Source organism: Nelumbo nucifera, chromosome 5 (assembly GCF_055504915.1).
Source record: "Nelumbo nucifera cultivar China Antique chromosome 5, China Antique-T2T, whole genome shotgun sequence".
In the NCBI taxonomy this organism is placed as follows: Eukaryota; Viridiplantae; Streptophyta; class Magnoliopsida; order Proteales; family Nelumbonaceae; genus Nelumbo; species Nelumbo nucifera.
In genome coordinates, this window is record NC_142653.1 from 38635993 (window position 1) to 38656081 (window position 20089).

The following is a 20089-nucleotide window of genomic DNA, read 5'->3' on the forward strand; positions in this document are numbered from 1 at the left end:
TCTTATGAAGTCTTTTCTGCAGGAGTTGATTTAAAAATGCAGAGCAACAATTTATTACATTCAGCTACCCTTTTGCAGCTAAAATTCATTGGATATTTCATTTGAAGCAACAAAAAAAAGAATATATGTCCCTGTAACAAAACTAACTCTTTATTAAGAGTCAATTTGACCCATTGTACAGAAGCAATCCCTCACAGAATAAAGTTTGAATACAAGACTTGGAGCAGAAGATCCCAGACCCAGTTTAATTCATCTCCGATTGCTCAACCTTGTCGATTCTGAAACCTCTAATCCTTACTTCTTCAGAAATTGAGGTGTCTTTGTAATCAACTTTTTCCAGGACCCAACCCTTGTTTTGCACAGAACCTCCTACTTTTACCTGTTAAATAACAGATATTGCCATCAGTACACATTCAGTACTTTCTTCCACAAATTTTCTTCTATATAAACACATGCTGGCTGATTGTGTGTGTGTGTGTGAGAGAGAGATATATATGAGTATGTACCTCTGCATCTTCAACTGAGTTGACAATGAGTGTTCCATCCAAAGTGAGATCCTCAAGGAAAATGTTGCGGCCCTTTATCACCATGGTAGACCTCTGAGTGATGGAGCAGTTCCCACCCACTTTGCTTCTCACCTCTGCAAAGGTCAGTGCCCATTTTGGTTTCCATACAATTCGAGGCCACACTTCAACCTCTTGACCATTGAATACCTCAATTACAGGATCATCTATCTTGACACCAGCCTGGTAAACAAATAAGAATGGACCAAACACATTAGAGAGCACAATTATGATTTTTTTATAAGTAAGAGCACAATTATGATTATATTAATTGATTCCTTCCTATCAAAGAACCAAGTCTAACAATGGGAAAACCAAAGGTGAAGTCTGAATTGGATATAACAACACCACCTAGCATGTGTTTTGTCAGTGTTTGACGGTGAACCCTTGGACTCTAATGAAGTGTTTGATGGGTGATTACCAATGGCTATATATACAAGGGCCATTGCTTGTTTTGATAAATAAGAGCACAATTATGATTATATTAATCAATTCCTTTCTATCTCAAACAATGGGAAAACAGATGATGAAGTCTGAACTGGATATGATAACTACAACACCCAGCATGTGTTTTGTCAGTACACAGGTTTGACTCTGAGAGTGGTCACTTTATGAAAAAAAAAATTCCAAAGGTTAGGCCCTCATCCAGCACACCCCTCCAAAACCCCAGATAGCTGGGACCAACATTGGGTGTATATATAAAATAAAAGAAAAATATATTAAAAAATAAATAAACTACATAAATGTTAGGGAGTACTGATAAACACTCGAAAACAAAACTGAAGGCTTAAAGAAACAAAGGATCACCCTGATAACAAATACAAATAACGGAGCAAAAAAAACACCCATGATCAGTACCCACAACCATGGTCACAAGGTATCGGACAAAGCAAGCCAAATAAGCAACAACAGCCATGACAAAATACATGTTCACAGGTCACCCCTAACCAGCTTCTTTACCCAATGAACCACCTCCTGCTCTCCTCTTATCCTTGTGTCAGCATTGATCTCTCCCCCTCTTTCAATATCCTAAAGACAGCACATGCCACCTCCTGACCTTCAAGGAAGAACAAGCCTAAAGATTTGGCTGTAGCAACCTCACAGTCCACCACCTGGTCTAACAGAAATGACTTATGACTTATTCACCAGATAGACCTTGGCAACTTGGATCCCCCCAATCGTCACTATCAACCTCCTCTCAGTCATGGTTTCAAATGTCGCTATTGTCGCCCGACATGAAAATGGATGGTAATATAAAAGTTACATTATTTCGGTCGACATTTCCTATATTTCGGAAATGTCAACCAAATCGGTCCAAATAACCAAAAAAAGACAGTTTTTCCTATTATGTCGACGGGATGTCAATAATGTCAACAGGATGTCAACTAATTTACATTAATAATATAATATATTAGTATATTATATTATTATAATACAGTATATTAATATAAATTATTCCATTAATAATTTCTATTTAATATTTCAAATAAAATATTTATAAAAAAATTAACAAAATATAAAAACAAAAGAATAAATTAATTACTTTATAATATAAAACATAAAATATTAACTAGTTAGTATTTTTTTAAAATATTTATTAAAATCAGAAAATGTTTATTAAATTTTATAATAAATCATATTCTACATTTAATATAAAAATCAGAATAAATTTATTAAATTTTATACTGAATCATAATTTATTATAAGTTTAGTATAAAAAATCATAATAAATTCATTAAGTTTTATAAGAAATCAGAATTTATCATAATCTTAATACTACAAAAAGGAGGATCAGTTTATTAAATTTATAATAAAACATAATGTATTATAACTTTAATATTTAAAAAATCAGAATAAATGTTTTCTATTTACTAGTGTGAAATAAATATATTAGAATTTATAATAAATCAGAATTAAAAATAAGAAAAGAAAATATCAGATAACCTTGTAAAAACATCAAAATGCATAATAAATCAGTAAATCATCATTTACTAGTTTGTTATTGATCTTAGTTTCTTAGCTTTATATAATGGTTGGAAATAAGATAAAAGTCTAGAAATATGTATTAATGCTTCTTTTATCATTTGACAAAATATCATTGCATATTTCCACATATTTCATAATATTTCCACGATCTCTCTAATTTTTACAATATTTCCCCTCGACATTTCCGACATATGTCCTAGTTAGCCTAAAAGAAGGAGAGAGAGGAGGGCAAGGAAGGAGAGATACCACTTAAAAGATTTAAAGCATAGATTTAAAATTACATAGTAATGGTGTAACTCACAAGTGCAACCTCTACAGATCATAGCTGTCAATACAATTTACCTTTCCTTCAAAAAATACAATTTACTTAGCTTTCCATATTTTGTTTTTACTGAATCTACTAGTCATCGGACTAAGTCAGCATTGCAGTTGAAGCAGTCAATGTGGTAATCTTCACAAAATAAGCCCTCTCTCATTGACCCACATATATGCATGTTTATTCATGCAAATACACTTCAATGGATTTAAGAAAGGAGTCAAGTTCAACTAAACCTAACTCAGCCTACCCAACTATTTGGGAACAGCTACATGAATCATGTCCTGCTATTATGCTCTATCGAAAGCCATGTAAGAAAGGAATCGAAGAATATATTTACACTTCCATTGAAGGAGACTGTCGAACATTAGGAAATTAACTATTGAAGGAGATTCAAAACCAGTAATGGGGTGGTTACAAAGTGAAGAAATGAAGCTGTGGAACTACAACAGTGAGCAGAAAAGGTTTTAGTGGTTGACCATATACCAAGGATATGGAAGTGAGAATAGAATGGGTTAAGATAAATGCAAACTCCTTTTCAGATGTGTTGGCAAAGCACGGAATGGGAAGAGAAAATTTGTTTGGAAAGATGAAAAGGATAAACAGTTACAGCTCGGGGATACCATATAATCAATTTTCAGTTTCAGCCTAAAGTTACAGATCCAGTCCCAGGCCTGGTATCCCCCAATTGACTTTCCAATTCACTCTTGTCCTGGCTGGAAAACTAGCAAATCCATTGACAGGTCTGGGTGCCCATATGAACAAGCACTTCAGGATGGAAGCTAAGGCCTTGGTTTTTTTTAATCCAGTGTCTCATAGACCAAGGGCTGAATGGGTGGATTCTAAAAAGAACTGTTATGATAATTATTTAAAAATGGCACATCCAAACTGAATATACTATGATCAGGGCTTTCCATAAATACAATCAGATGATTGAGTACCTTTCTGAGAATGAGATTGTTTGCCCGATAGATAGCCATTTCTCCAGAAGTTGCACTGTGGTATGGATTTCCCTTTGGTACCTTCAATTTAATTGGACCAAACTAGAGGTTAATATCATTTAAGCATGTGAGTTCACAAACTTCTAACTAGCATGGCAATAAAAGAGAATCAAAAGAAAGAACTTCTAGATTATTTGTCCACCTAGGAAGGAAATTAGAAGCCAAGAATATACAAAGTTTTAATTATAAAAAGAAAAAAAAAAGAATATACAAAGTTTTAAGCATAATAGATGAGACGTAAATTTAAAATGGAAACTACAATAACCATCACTATCATTTCCTCCTTGCTATCTGTAGTCAGCAAAACAAATCCCCTTGTTCATTCCAATCTATCTGTAGCCATGTCTTATGTCTACCGGTACACATAGTGCCTTTTTGAACTAGGTAATGTATTGTATTAATCACTTCCAAAACATGTACATGTATGGATCTGTACAGAAGCAAGCTAGAGGAGGGACAGAATCCCCTCCCACTTTTTTTTACGCATACCCACCCAAATGTACATGTTTTAACTTCTCTTTCACAGTCCTCACTGAGATCAATGACTTCATCTCAGCTAATTTGGTCCATGAATTTGTTATTCCTTGAAATCTAAATCTTTTGCACAATAAACAGTGGTCAAACTGCAGCTTTGTTAATTCCCCCTTCGGTTCAATCTCTATGCATTATCCATCTCTATTTTAGCTAACTCAGTTCCTAATGGCCATAAGGGGATTTGGAATAGCAGGCTAGCAGCTCACATTCATCATACAGAGTGTACTCCTGCTGGACTGAACATGTGTTAGCTAAAGTTGGTTCCAAAAGAAGCATCACTTTGCCATTTCGGACTCGACTCCTCACACAATATTAGTCAATGCATGCTAATGTTGTTACATCAGGCTAGCATAAGCAACTTCTGTCAAATTCTCTCAAGAACTCACATTTGATGTTATGCCAATAGCAGGACTAACAACAAGTTGGGCTATTCTAATTGATTTGATCAGATCAAATTCTCAACCCCCTAACCTTTCTGAAGAAATTAGTCAAGAAGAAACAAAGAAATGCAGCATGCATGACAAATATAAACAATATCATAGTTTTTGAGAAAAAGAATTGTGTACCTTAGCAGCATCTTCAGGGTTGTTCTTCACAGGTGCATAAGCAAGCCATGTATCCATCACCTGAAAGGTCAAATAGCAGCCCATTATTTGACAATAGTTCTGGACATGATACAGATTAATAATTTTAATTTGATTTTAAGAAATAAAGCAAAAGCTATTAATATCCTGGCATACGATAGCAAAGTATTAACTTCCAAAACTAGAATATTTGATCTTGGCAAAACATCAACTACTAGAGATAAGAATTAGCACCACTGTAATTTCCTGTATCATATGGTTCTCCTCTTTTCTGTTCTGGTTTTACTTCTTTCTCACCCTTCACTGAACGAATTATTCTCATCATCCACTAAAATATAGCAACAATAATTTCTTTTCATCATCCAAATGATAGGAAAGTACAGCCTCAAACTTCAGGTTCACTTACCGTAAATCCAACCCTTGCAGATGGGGGCAATGTTTTTGGATAGTCTTGCATCATACATTCCAATCTAGTGGATGACTTAAATGAAGTTTTGCTAGAATCTTTGTATCTGGAGTAAAGACAAATAAAATGTAAAGTAAATATATTAATAAAATTCTGATTGATATTAGTGAGCAAGAAAAGCATGCATTGCATTCTCAAGAAAGGGTTTGCATCACAAACTGAACTATGGCCTCCTTAATTAGTAGTAACATCAAAATTATATATGTAAACACTGAGAATCATCCCAAAGATGCAGTCTAGAGCTTCTTTGGAACTCCTTTGAAGCCAAAGTGCAATGTCTTTGGTTGTCATTTTCCTGATACTATATCAGTACACCCTAGTGCTAATCAAAAGCCAGACTTTGAGCTTTCACTGTGGCAAATATCATAATCGTTGCTACCGCATAAAAGTAAAGAACAGGGAGAAAGGAATTTACTTGGGATTAACAAACTCCTCAATTGCACCTCCTGTTTTTGTGAGCTCTTCAATGTAAGGGCCAAGTTCCAAAATCAGCTGCATGAATAGAAGAATCAGGTTCATCAGAAATTAGTTAATGAAATCATTAATAAAAAACTTGTCAATAAATTTTATATAAGCTTTCACCAAAAAAATGCCAAACTCAATCACACCCTTCCCTCATACTTTGACTGCTTTTTGCCCCTTATTGTGTGTGACCTCTTAGGTTCAACACTATTAGGTAGTAGCAATTAATGTCAAACTTTTTCAGCATTCCAGATTGAACTCTTTCTATCTGTATTGAATTGACAGGTTGAACTCAATCACACCCTTCCCTCTTACTTTTGACTGCTTTTTTCCCCTTATTGTGTGTGACCTCTTAGGTTCAACACTATTAGGTAGTAGCAATTAATGTCAAACTCTTTCAGCATTCCAGATTGAACTCTTTCTATCTGTATTGAATTGACAGGTTGAACCTTTCCACTAATCATTAGTGACACCTAGCAGTGTATCATGACCATCCTAATAGTTTGAATTGATGGATTGAACCTTTCCATCTATGGTTACCATGCAGGTAGACCCTTCTATCGTACAATGTCCCGAAAGAACAAAGGGTCATGGTGAATCTATCAAACCCTATTTGCTCAATCATATGTCCACTGAACTGATGATGACTCATATGGTGACACTTGGGACTCTTTCCATAAACCATACTGCCTTGATCAAGGACTTCTTGAGTCACATCAATGTCAGTTGCATAGGACATTCTCCCTCATGGAGGGTGGTAGATTCCATTTTGTGCATTCACATACCTCCATGTACAAGCCACCATAGCCAATTTGTGCATGTTTAAATCCCTTGATCAGGGTATAAGTGATTGTACAATTAAACTATCGAGGCCCATACACAAGGCATCCATGATGCCTCATAAACAAGGCATCCATGTAATTGGTTTATTAATGGGTTAAGTTCAGTAAACTTATTCTCTAACAAGCACCCACGCATTTGCTTTAGTGTCTGCACACAAGTGACTTGAGGCAAGCATAATGCATGCCAATCTAACCAGATTATCAAAGTCCACTTGATAATCCTACAACTAGAAACTGATTAAGAATCCCGTACCAAGAAAATCACATCTCAAACTCTTAGCGTACTTAAGAACATACAATCTTGACATAGAATCCAAGGACAATTCATGTAATTATGGAAGAAAAGACATGAATGACAAAAACGCCCAATTATTAATAATACATGCGAATAGTACAAGAATGCCCTTTCTAATTGGTTTTAGGGCATATGACTAACAGTTTGTGCAGGTGGAACAGACTAATTGGCAAGCATAATGCCTGCCAATCTAACCAGATTATCAAAGTCCACTTGATAATCCTCCAACTAGAAACTGATTAAGAATCCCATACCAAGAAAAGCACATCTCAAATTCTTAGAATACTTAAGAATATACAATCTTGCCATAGAACCCAAGGACAATTCATGTAATTATGGAAGAAAATACATAAATCACAAAAACGCCCATTTATTAATAATACATGTGAATAATACAAGAATGCCCTTCTAATTGGTTTTAGGGCATATGACTAACAGTTTGTGCAGGTGAAACAGAAATACACAAAGAAAAGAGGTGAGAATATGCTGATCTTGGGGTCTCTTGTTTTTAATATCAGCCCCTTGTTTATGAGTTGCTACCAATATTTTAAAATGCGGAGGTGTGACGCGAGGCGTTCCACTACCTAGAGGCGTGAGGCATAGTTCAGAACATAAGAGGCGTAAGCCTCCAAACACAAGGAGGTGTAGTAGGCCTCCCTCGGAGGAGGGGGATGAGGAGGAAGAAGAGGAAGGAGGATCTCATTTTTCTTTATTTTTAATAAATTCTTTTTTTTTAACCTTCTTTTATATTAATAAAAATCTCATTTTTCTTTATTAATAAAAATCTTTCTTTTTCTCTTTTTTTTCTTCTCTTTCTTTCTTTTTCTTTCCCTTACCTTTCTTTTCCTTTCCTTTCCTTTTTTCTTTCTTTTTTCTTTTTTCTTTTTTTTCTGTCTTTTTATATGAGGTATGCATGAGGCACATAAGGCATATGCCTCTAGCATGCCTCATGAAAAAAGCATATGAGGCGCATGCCTCTTACACCTAAAGCATACACCTCAGAGGTATCAGACTATCAGCGCCTCTGGCATACGCCTCCAGGCGTACACCTCCCACACCTTTTAAAACACTGGTTGCTACACTATGGTCAGTATCTGTTTTGGTATATTTGGTGAAATCTCTCTACCTGAGTCTTTAAATTCTTGTTTTTAATATTTTTTTATTTTCCTTACTATCAAAAAAAGTGCTGCCCAACTAGGACTGCAATCTATGATGCCCAGATACAGGTTATGGATAAAGGTAACAGAGATACTACATTCTTATTTCCTAAAATCTTGACATAAATATATTTATCAAAAAAATCTTGACATAAATATGGGTATGGGTATCCCAAGTAATATGCCTGTCATGCATATATATCTAGCTTTTTATGCTAAATGTCACTTCTCAAGACTTATGTCTTGTCTTTTTTATGAAAAAAAGTAAGGTAATTCATTAAAACACCACTATAGGCATGTATATGTCAGAGCCTTGTACAGAGAAACTGCCCACTATACATATTTTAAAAGTATCAATGCTACAAAGAACATCTAGAAATATCCATGCAGTATCTGTTAAGTATCAAATATGATATGCTAGGCATGTACAGGTATCTGGGTATCGTAGGCTGCAATGGGTTCAGGAAGGCTGAAATGGGCTAACACTCAAGGTAAGATTGGAAGCTAGTATTAAGGCTAATAACAGATTTAAGACTAGGAGTAGAAAGGCATAAATTGGGTTGCAGAAACTCGGAAGCTAGATGATGATCTCAAGGACTCAAAAGGACCTTTTGGGCAGCATTAGATTAATGGGTTACGAGAAAAGTTCTATAGATGGACTGTTCAAATAACAGAAAATAATTAGAAAGCAGACATAATAATTGGAACTAGGTTAAGGATTGTGTCCTCAATAGGGTTATTCATTGGCTGGAATCCCCGGATTTGTTTCACCAATTATCCTTTAATGATTTTTGGAGGAATTGGTCAGCATTGGCAAGTTGTTCCTCTTCCAAGGTTAGAGTAAGAACAAGTTGGGCACCTCCCCCTAAAGGCTTCTTGAAGCTGAATTTTGATAGTAGCAGTCAAGGTAACCCAGGCCCTTCCAGTTTGAGAGGGGTCTTGAGGAATGAGGCTGTGCGGTATTCTTCCTTTAGGAGTGGGAGACTCTACTAGAGCAGAATTATTAATTGCTCTGCAAGGTGTACAGTTTGCAACTCAACTAGGGGTGGAACAGCTAATAGTTGAAGGCGATTCCAAGGTGGTAATAAGCTGGCTGCAAAACCCAGAGTCAGTAGTGTCATGCTTCAGGAATGAAGTAAAGAAGTTCAAGTGGCTGACAAGGAATATGTGTAAGAATACAATGTGTGGGGAGATCAGCAAATGCCTTGGCTGACTGTCTAGCCAAGCAAGGGGCAGCTAGGGAACTTTTGTCTTGGGCTCAATTGTAATTTGAGTTTGTTTTGAGGTCGCAGCTTGCGCCTCTCCAAGGTAGCTTGTATTAGCTCATCTTTTCGATATAATAAAAGAATTTATTTATAATTGGAACTAGATGGCTTCACAGTAATATTGAGAAACCTAGGAGACTAAGAGAAACCAAATTACACCAATTCTACAAAATTATTAAATGCAAAACTGAGAGACTTCAAGGAGTGATAACAGTGAGCAGTCTTACCTAATATGCCATTGCAAAGGAAATAGTAAAACTACTGATCCATGTGAGAAATCTACCTGGTTTATATTTCCAGGAAAAGGAGAATAGCCCGTTTCACAATTCACATCTCCTTCAGGATATCCGGTTGCTCTAAGCAGAGGATCAAGCTGATTGTATTCAACATTAATCACCATTGTCCTCCCTGAAATCAATTTTTAGTCTACAAGTAAATACGAAACTTAATATGAAACCTGGTGGTCAATCAGAAGATAGCAGCATAGGTCTTTGTAATCCTATTGTAGAATAGCCAATCAAATAATTTCATAAATTAGTAAGTGGCGTCACTTAAAATATGTAATTGTTCAAAAGGATGATATAAGAAAAAGCAACCACATTCAATCTTCATAAAGTTAATTCTCATACAACAACAAGCATATAGTAACTATCTAGTCCCCAAAGCCAAGAAGCAGTGTAATAAGAAAATCACAATTAAAGCACCTTAATAAGCATCTTCTAATGAATTATTGATCCAAAAAAGTAAAACTACTTGATCCTTCATTCTATTTGATCCTTCAATCTTTCCATGGCCAAATAAGAGGGGAAGACTAATGTGGAGATGCACTAGAGTGGTGATATTATGGACAATATGGGAAGAAAGGAATTCAAGATTATTCTTGGAAAAGGAAAGAAGCAAGGAAGATTTGATTGAAACAATAATGGTTAGGGTGGCCCACTGGCTCAAATCTCTAGAAACCTTTTCTAATGTAACTATCGATGACATTCATAGAAAATGAAGGAAGTGGCAAATTCTGTCCCTTATACACCTGTTACTACTCATCTTTGGTCTCCACCAGAAACAGGATCTATCAACCTTAACTTTGATGGTAGTAGCGTGGGAAACCTGGGACCATCAGGAATTGGATGTGTATTTAGAGATGAAGCCTGGTGGGAAAGGGAGACTCTCTTAGAGCAGAGGCCTTGGCAATGATGGAAGGAATTCAAAGGGCAAGGTCTTTGAATATTAGAAAATTAATAGTGGAAGGGAATTCACAATTGGTTGTAAATTGGCTTCATGGTGATGAAATGAAAATGTGGATCTACAACAACGAAAAGAAAAAATTCAGATGACTAACTAGAAACATGGAAGTACCATTCAGCCGGTGCAAGTGTAGCACTAACTCTTCTGCTGATACTCTAGCAAAACAAGGGGTGGGACAACAAGTTCTGTTCTGGGCACAATTGTAAAAGAAGGGTGCAGTTAAGGGGAGAGATAAGTTGTTTTATCTCTCATGTCTCTACTATGCATATTTGCTCACTGTACTATACCATTTTTCTAATCTAGTGAAAAGTTAATATAATGATAAAGGATGCACTAGAGAGGGAAAGTACCATCAGCATGAGTAAGCCTGGTGATTCCTCCAATAGCTTCTTTTGCTTTGCGAGGAACAGCAAGAGAATTAACATGATACTGTTTAATGGAACTAACACCCAATGATGCTGGAATTGCCTAACACACACAAAAAAAGAAAGGAAATCAGAGAAGAACATTGAAGCAATACATCAAACACAGAAAATCAAACCAGAACAACATTTGAGCCACCAAACCTTGAAGAGAAGTCCATTAGTGTCTTGGAAAAATAGAACCCATTTTAGACCTGCATCTTTCCTGAAAAACAATGAAATTTGTAAAAATTCAAGCATGCCCAAACACAACATTCAGAACTAGGGAAAAAAGGAGATAGTAATACAATTACTTCAAATTATGTGAGCAATGAACCAGCATAAGCGACCAGTAACCAAAAGATATGAACAAGGAGTGGAACAAAAAATCGATAGGGTAAATAAAAACTATTGGATTAGAAGAAAAATGCATACCATACATTTAGCAAGCCACTGGAATAAAGAAGTGAATGCACATCGCCATGGCCATGAGGTTTCGTCTGCCAGATGCAGACCACAAGAAAAGGAACCAAAAAGTGAAGAAAGTGAAGAAATAAACCCTCAAAGTAATTACAATTTTGAAATCATCATCATCTCAAGAGTATGACTTGAACTCTTGTTATAATCTGTAAAATATGTGTCATATAAGAGTTGTACCTGAATTCTATATTTGTCACGTGGGTCTACTGCAAGCCTAGCATCATTATCATCTAAGCATGCAACCTTTTCCTGAAATAAATTTGTAGATTAAGAGGGGAATCAACCACTCCAAACATTATAAATCCAAATACTTTGTTCCAACAGGGCATAGTATTGAGTATTCACAAACCTGCTTTAAAAGTTTCACTTGTGTAGGTTTCATTCCAAAATAAGCATTTGATTCTAAAAGCTCCAAAGTTCTTGCATGTGTGTCATCAGATGTCATGATCACTAATGGTATCTGAGCTTGACATTGACCTGAATATTCCAAAATACCATCATTAGCAGAACACATAAAGAAAGCGCGTCACTAGTGCATTTCATGACAACAATTACTCCGCACACGCACACACACAAGGGCAATGGCGTCATCACTAGTGCATTTCATGCATCGATCTACAGCAAGCTTGAGACAGAAAGCTCAAAAAAGTAAACAAAAAGGGAGCCCAAAGTAACTGCATTTTTCAATAAGTCAAGTAATTCCTTTCAGTGATGATGAACAACTTTTGTTTACCAACCTTGGGCCAATCTACAGCTAGCATCTTGTAGAGCTAGAATTGATTCTATATAGTGCTGTAAGAAGCAAGTGCCAGTTGTAGTTTCTGAAGGAAGAGCCAACTGCAATGTATAAGCAGGCAGAGCTAAGAACACTGCTACTTAAAGCTGCAAACAAATAACTCTGTGATAGTATTACCTTGATCCCATTGTACCCAAGACGTTCCCCAAGCCCACCAGCAACAAGAACAAATGCAGCATTCCTTGCTTCCATGATCCCAGCTTCCTCAAACTTAAGGAAGTTTTCATCACCAAAGGTCAGAACCTCTCCTGATGGAACCTGCAAATAATCAATTTAACATCTCAAAACCTAGATTGTTAATACATGATTTCAAATTTTAAATTACATAGACAGATAACTGATTACAGGACTTTCTTACACAAGGCCATATGGGTCCCTCCTGTCCCATCAAAAGTCTCATTCATGGTTGGGACAGCTGCACCAGGCAAGTGTTTAACAATAAACAAGCTGATCACTAGAGGTGCGGACATCCCATCAACAGCATGTGTTTTCTGTAATTAAGGGTGGAAAATGGAAGACCACCTATTCACTGCCCATTTAGCTCAGCTGTGCTTTCATATTTTTATAAGATGGTAAATTATCAACAGTGCAGCCCAAGGACACTGATGAAGCTACTGGCTGGGTGGAAGTGAAGGGCCTGAGTGACAAAGGAAGAACCCTGTGGAGCATCTTACAACTGGTGATTATATGGCCAGTGGGGGAGAGAGAGAGAGAGAGAGAGAGAGAACTCTCAGAATTTTTGAGAACAAAGCATTATCATTATAACATGTTATCCAGAAGACAGTATCCACAATTCACTCATAATTAGCAGTGCATAAAGCCTTTAGTAATATCCCCCACTAGTCATATTTTGATTATGGGACTCTTTTTGTATAAAACTAAGGTAAAGGGAGGTTGAAAACCAATTTATTTTTGAAACGCACTCCCTATCCTTATCCAATGTATAGTCACTCAATGTAAATGGGCTATACTTGTACATGTTTCTTTTCGTATAAAATAAATATATTACTTCTTCAAGAAAAAAAATTACATAGATGGATAATTTCAAATAAATATTTGTATTAAATACCATAATTTCAAATAAATACTCAGGAATTAGAATATATTAACAGAAAATACTTGCACAAGCCACAAGCTACCACAAAACACTTTAAAAACAGAACAAGTGCAAAAAATTACGGCCACAATAGTGACAATTAAGAAATTCGAATATATAAACAGAGAATACTTGCTAAAAGCTACCACAGGACACTGTAAAAGCAGAAGTACAGAATATTATGGCCACAGCAGCAACAGAGATAAGCAGTGAAGATGCACCAAAAAAGGGAAAAGAAAGCGAAAAAACAACTTTCAAGTATCAATTATGATATATTGTCCAGAAACCTGCACATGGTTACATCTAACTAGTTTTACATGGCAAGTAGCTCCCATCATAGAAGTTCCCTTTGTACTTGGGTAGACTAGTTCTACATGGAAATGCACTTAATTCCTATATGAGAAATAGTAAAGGATCATTCCAGTTATTTTTTTTTTTTTTTGAGAAAGAGTAACAGAATTTCATTAGATAAAGAGGTGGTACATGAAAAGATGTACAACACACATGGGAAGCCCCAAAGGATTACACAGGAAGCAGCCTATCACTATTATACAGGAGATCTTGCTTTGTCCCATAGTTTAAGACAAGATTTCGTTTATAAGTTTCATAACAAAATAAAAGAAGATTTATTACAAGAGAAAGTCAAAAAATAATGAGTGTTGAGAAAACACTCAATCATAATGTAAATTTCAAAAGAACAACCAAAAACTCAACAATGTAACCAACCTTAAGAACAATGACAGAGAAAACCAAAAGAAAAACCAAGAAAAAGGTTCAGATGCACCATCTCCCCAGCAACCAAATTATCAAAAAACAGAAAAAACAGAAAAAAAAAAAAACTCAACTATCTTTTGATTCCATTTATTTCCAACCAACTCCCTATATCAGGAAAAAACAAATGCTGGAAGGATTTTAGATCAGAATCTAATCTGAAAATGATACTAACACTTCCACCTTTCATTCCTAAATCTTGTTTATAAACGGTTTATCACTGATCTGAACTGTTAAAAGAAAGATTAAAACACGAGTTTTGCATTTGATCCTGAGTATGGAAAGTCAGAGAAGGCAACCTCCCACCTCAGAGCTTCAACAAGAATATAAAAGCCAAATCAAAATAAGCTTTTGATCACAATATACCAGGACCAAATTATATAGTGCAATTGACATTTCTAAGTAACCAAATTTTTAAAGAATCTAGAAAAATTAAAAGAATGAAAAAATGACAGGTCATACAATACTTTGATAGCCCATGTCTTCATGGACATTTTGGAGGGGAAAACAAAAGAAGAAAAAGAAAAGAAAAGAAAGATAGGGATGTCTGTATGAATCATGAGCACCCTAGAAATGCAGAGGGAACAGCATCACACATAGTCATATCATAGACAGAAACCTTTTCATATGTATGGAATTAACTCAAATACAGATTTCCTTTAAATACTGTACAGATTTCATTTTCATTAACATATGATGATAGGTTTGATAAACGAGTTAAAAAAGGACATGGACAATAATACTGCAATAACTTACGGAAGGGGTAAAGCCATCATATGGATTTTTTCCTGCTCTTGAATCAGCTAAAAGTTTTCTGGCATTCTTGATATATGATGCCAAACCACGGGGATAGCTTGCATTAAGCCGAGCAACCTGGTGGAAACACCAAAGAAAATCAACAAGATAGACAAACGAGTTTAAGAACAGTTATATTGGTAGAAAGTAATATTCATTCAATAAAATAGATGCCAAACTAGAAAAGCCTTCATCTTGACAATTTCATAGACCTTCAAAAGGGAAAGTCAAAGACTTGAGCAATAAAATCAATATTTAAAAACATTTTTTGAAGATAAATAAAAAAGAAAATTTATTATGAATAAAAAAAAGATACAGAATATCCAGGTGACAACAAAAAAAACATCTTCAAACTTTTTCAGACAAATTACATGAACAAGATTCACAGTTCTCCAGAAATTTGAACCAAAGTCTTCTCTTCTAAAGCCTTCAAATTCTGGTAGAGTCAGCACCCAATCCATGAGTTTTGTTCTAATGGCAGCACCTATTTTCTCCTTGCTCTTTAGTTTTCCTTCAAAGATTCTTTTGTTCCTCTCTTTCCAGACTTCCCAACATACTGCAAAAGGGATGCAGCTCCATAAAATAATTGCTTTAATGTCACCATTGAAATCCGGCCATAGCACAAAAACCGCCTTCGACTCAATAGGTGACCATCCTTCCATTTTGAAGAGCTTAGGAAAATAATCCCAAATACTTTTTGAAGAACTGCACTTTACCAACAATAAACTATACTTTCTTCTGATAAAAGATAAAGCACAAATATGTTTGCCAAGTGAAAATCCCTTATCTTCAACTTGCCTTGGGTGAGAATGCTGTCCATTAACACCAACCACATGAAAGCTTCTACTCTTGAGGGATTGGATTCCCCATGACCACTTGGAAAAGAAAATCTTTTTTCATTTTTCTTCCCAGGAAGGCACCCTATGGAGTAAATTTCCATATCTTTTATGATGAAAGAAAGGGAAACCACTCCAAGATTTTTTTTTATTAGTAACAGAAAATATTTCATTAATCAAACCATACTGTTCACGAGAACAGCATGAAATCAAGTACACTGTAATGCACCGGCACGTCTTCAAAACTCTGTGAAACATCTAGTTCCACTAGTTCCTATTTCCCTTTTGGGTGAGTAAGCCAAAATAGGGCTATCTCATGGCTGCAATGCACTGCAGAAAACAATTGAGCCATAGACCTCTTTGAAATACACATAGGTCATTTTGAATAAACCACATATAGGCGGTGATTCAGGAATGCATGCAATAAAATAAAATTTGATGGAAGGAGGGAAAATTGGAAAAAAGAATAGCAGATGTTTTCCAATCTTATTCTCAGATTTCTTTTTCCTTCCTTTTATGAAACATAGCTAAGTTTGCAAATGTTTGACATCTTCAAGGAACATGGTGATAAGAGAAGGGAGCAATTGCGTAGTGATGATTTCTTTTCTTTTTTTTTTTTTTTGTTGAGCGTAGTGATGGGTTGAGAACTCTTATATAGTTGCATTTTCTCAGAACTCCATCATCTTTTATTACATCTCCCAATGTAGGCCCAGCCCAAATCCATTTTCAAGTTTTTATCAGGACCAGTAATAATGTGTAAATTCCAGCAGACCTATTTGCTCCACCTAGGTCCAGCTCCATATCCAGTGAAAGAGTTATTATTGTTCAGTCATTTACTTAGTCAGGTCACTTAATATTTTATCATGTATTTAGTCAATTGGTCGATGTTGGGTTTTGAAATGAGTTGATCAGCATAAGGAGAGTCCCTTACTTAGGCATCCTATGGAAGAAAGAAGCTTTTCTGCTAGAACCTTTCCAGATCTTTCTTTAAATTATGTGTTGAGATTTCAGATCTGTATCAAGTGTAAAATGAAGCAGAAGTATTGGCCAGGTTGAGTGGCTCCTTAGTTAGAGATGTTGAGTATAGGGCTGCAAATGGATCAAATTGAAAAGGATATACGTAGATCCAAATATGATTCGTTCATAATCAAATTCAAATCAGATTTATCCATCACATTTATATTCAACTCGGATTGCAAGGGGATATTGAATAGTATAAATAAATCAAACCTAAATTAACCAAAATATTTATTTATTATTAATAAAACGAACTAAAAATGACTTTGATATTGTATTTAATGAACAAAATAAATTGAAACTAGTATGAAACTTGAAACTATGACAATTTAGTAAAAACACAACATTGAAACCAACTTTATTAAAGGATATAATATAAATTTTTAAGTAAATATGAGCAACAATTTAGTAAAAACACAACATTGAAACCAACTTTATTAAAGGATATAATATAAATTTTTAAGTAAATATGAGCAATATATATTTAAATTGAATAAAATCAGATTATAATGGACTGAATAGGGCTGGATCCATATTTGATCCAATTATAAGTCAATCGAATTCGATCTTCCCTTAATGGGGTTGAATTCAAATTTAAATTCAGACAACCGAATACAGTTTGCAGCCCTGGTTGAGTGAATCCACCTCCCTTTTTTAATGGGTAAATGTCATTATCAAAACTATGCAATCTCCTACATACAGTTTGGTCCTTTTCACTTTTTGCAAAACTGTTAAATCAGAGAGGGAGTGCTAAGGTTGTAACAAAACCTCTACATTTCTATTAAAATATGATACAAAGAAGTTGGCTGCCCTACCCGATAAGCCTCCCACAAAAAAAAAAAAAAAAGAAAAAGAAAACTAAATAGACTCTTGTATAGAAGACTCAATTTCTGTATACAGCTCCACGATCTACTCAGTATGAGTCTTGCTGACCATGGACCTTCTGTTTCTTTATTGACCAACTGGCAACACTTTTCAGATCTGTCCTGACTGTCACGTTTGTAAGCCCCCTTAAGATAGGCACTCAGAATAACTGAAGAATGCCAAATAGCTAACATCAAAATTTGTTTCCTTGTTGCATGCACCAGCATAAACAAGTAGGTTCAATATTGTGATCCCTACAGATTCCACCAGAACCATCTCTGCCTTGATTAAGAGAACCATGACTACTTAATGACCAAAATGGAACCGCAAGTTTTGTCCATATATAAGTAGCTGAAGCATCAAGATCATTTCACCTTGAAGGTCAAAGTTTGCTAGACTAGTGTTGCATCTCCAAATATCCAGAACTAGATTCTAATTCTCCACCAGAGGGAAGTGATTTTTTTTTTTCAAATGAGTATCCACCTTGTTGTTCTACTATGACCTTGGAAGTCGGAAACCTTTACGGTTCCTTTCAGACTATATATTATATAGCATGCTCCAAAAGGTAATCCAACCAATGGTACCAGCCACTCAATTTCACAGGGAGTACCTTTTCATCCAAACAACTTCACCAAACCAGGCGAAAATCATCCTCCAAGATGAGTTGAGTAGGTGAAGAATGGCTCTCCATACATCATCCAAGAAATGGCGCTTGAAGAAGAAGAGTTCCAGATTTTCCTTGTGGTTCTGACATAAGATGAATTAAAAAGAATGTATAATGCCTAGCAGCACCAGCAGGTCTTGTGTGGAAACGCATACAATCAAAGCTCTCTTAGAAATAAAGCTGTCTTTTGGTATGCTAGGTGCAAATTCCACCAGCTTTTCCAAATCCAGTGAAGAACCTACCTCCAAAGTCCCCAGACTTACCAAGTTACGAAGTCCGCTTTAGTGGTTTTAGTAGAACCAAACATATGGTTTTCAAGTGGATCCAAACAAGAAATAGCATTGCGTTGCCCCTGGGCTTCAATGAGATCAGGAGAGGGGTAGGAATCCAACAACCAATTTTCCTACTTATGTAACTTACTGGAGAAAATCTGTTCAAAGCAGATTCAATTTCCATGTCCACTTAAGGAGCACTCCCTCGGAGAGCCACTTCCCGGTTTATATATCTTCAGCCTTTCACAAATCTGATTCAGGTCTGTTTACCCTTTATTTATGCATACAATTTTGTTGTCCTACATCATCTCCCAGTACATTACCCTCGTCTTATAACCATTTTTCTACTAAAACATTTTTATTTCTTTCAAATCCAACTGATAGAAATCCATTATGGACGCACTGTACATATTCAAAGAGCAAAGGAAGTTTAGAATCAAGTTCGTAATTTTCAACAAAATTTAAGACGGTTGCATAACTGATCAACAACAAAACAAGCTAGCACGCAGTAAATGCATTAAATAGGAGCCAAGATAACAAAAAACTAAACCTGATCGAAGAAACTCTTTTTCTCTCCGTCATCAACCCCTGGCTCTGGCCAATGCTCGAATAAATGACTCTGCCCCATCTCCAATAGCATCTTCGCAAGTTCAATCTGGCAATCAACGGCCATGACTATTAGATGACTATAAGCACGAGTCGAATTTACAAATGACAACGACTGTAGACATTTGGATTCTTTCTTGATATATTCAATTCGAGAATACCTGGTCTGACGAAAGAATGGGGAGATTCTTCTGCAGATTAGGAGCCGAAGCAACCCAGTCGCCATTGATGTCTAGCTGTGAAAGCTTCTCGGCAGCTGATCCGAGCTCCGTCGCCATCCTGTAACTTAAATTCCAACGTCCCAATAAAAATGAGCGGAGAACAGAGAATATGAGAAGCACAAGAGATCTTGTTTGAGTTATTTTTCCTTCTCTGAGCAGATCTCCGCAGGGAATTGAGCAAGATTAACGTAGATAGAGAACTACTTCTAGTTGTGACCGTGAGTAACCGGTAAAATCGTGAAGATCAGAGATGTGGCCAATCCTGAAAACTCTTCATTCTTACAAGTTCCAATCTGACGGTTTGTAGTGCATCATCATACAAAATTGGACTTGCTAGTTGTCATCGGATGGAAATGCACCTGATCCTAGAAATGACGTGGGGGAGATTGCTTCTTCTGATGATAAAGGGCGAAAGCTGTTATTTTGTTTTTTTTTTTTTTTGGTGGGTGGGGGGGGGGCGGGGGCGAAAATGTAAAATCAAAAGAGCATATTCCACGCATTTGGTGGCTTTATTCCCAAGCATTTACCAGAAACGGTAGAGATATCAGCGTCAC

General features: G+C 35.9%; 1 protein-coding gene across 1 annotated transcript; it reads right to left on the reverse strand.

Annotated features, from left to right (window-relative positions):
• Window positions 1-19831, reverse strand: USP (UDP-sugar pyrophosphorylase). The gene is made up of 17 exons (XM_010272008.3): window positions 19476-19831; window positions 19259-19363; window positions 15017-15133; window positions 12511-12651; window positions 12335-12434; window positions 11947-12074; window positions 11775-11846; window positions 11553-11617; window positions 11283-11343; window positions 11067-11184; window positions 9755-9879; window positions 5866-5942; window positions 5391-5496; window positions 4967-5026; window positions 3807-3887; window positions 507-746; window positions 1-379 (listed from the first exon to the last, which is right to left on the reverse strand). The coding sequence occupies exons 1-17, from the start codon at window positions 19590-19592 to the stop codon at window positions 245-247; spliced, it is 1848 nt and encodes a 615-aa protein (XP_010270310.1). The 5' UTR covers window positions 19593-19831; the 3' UTR covers window positions 1-244.
• Window positions 19832-20089: the final 258 nt, after the last annotated feature.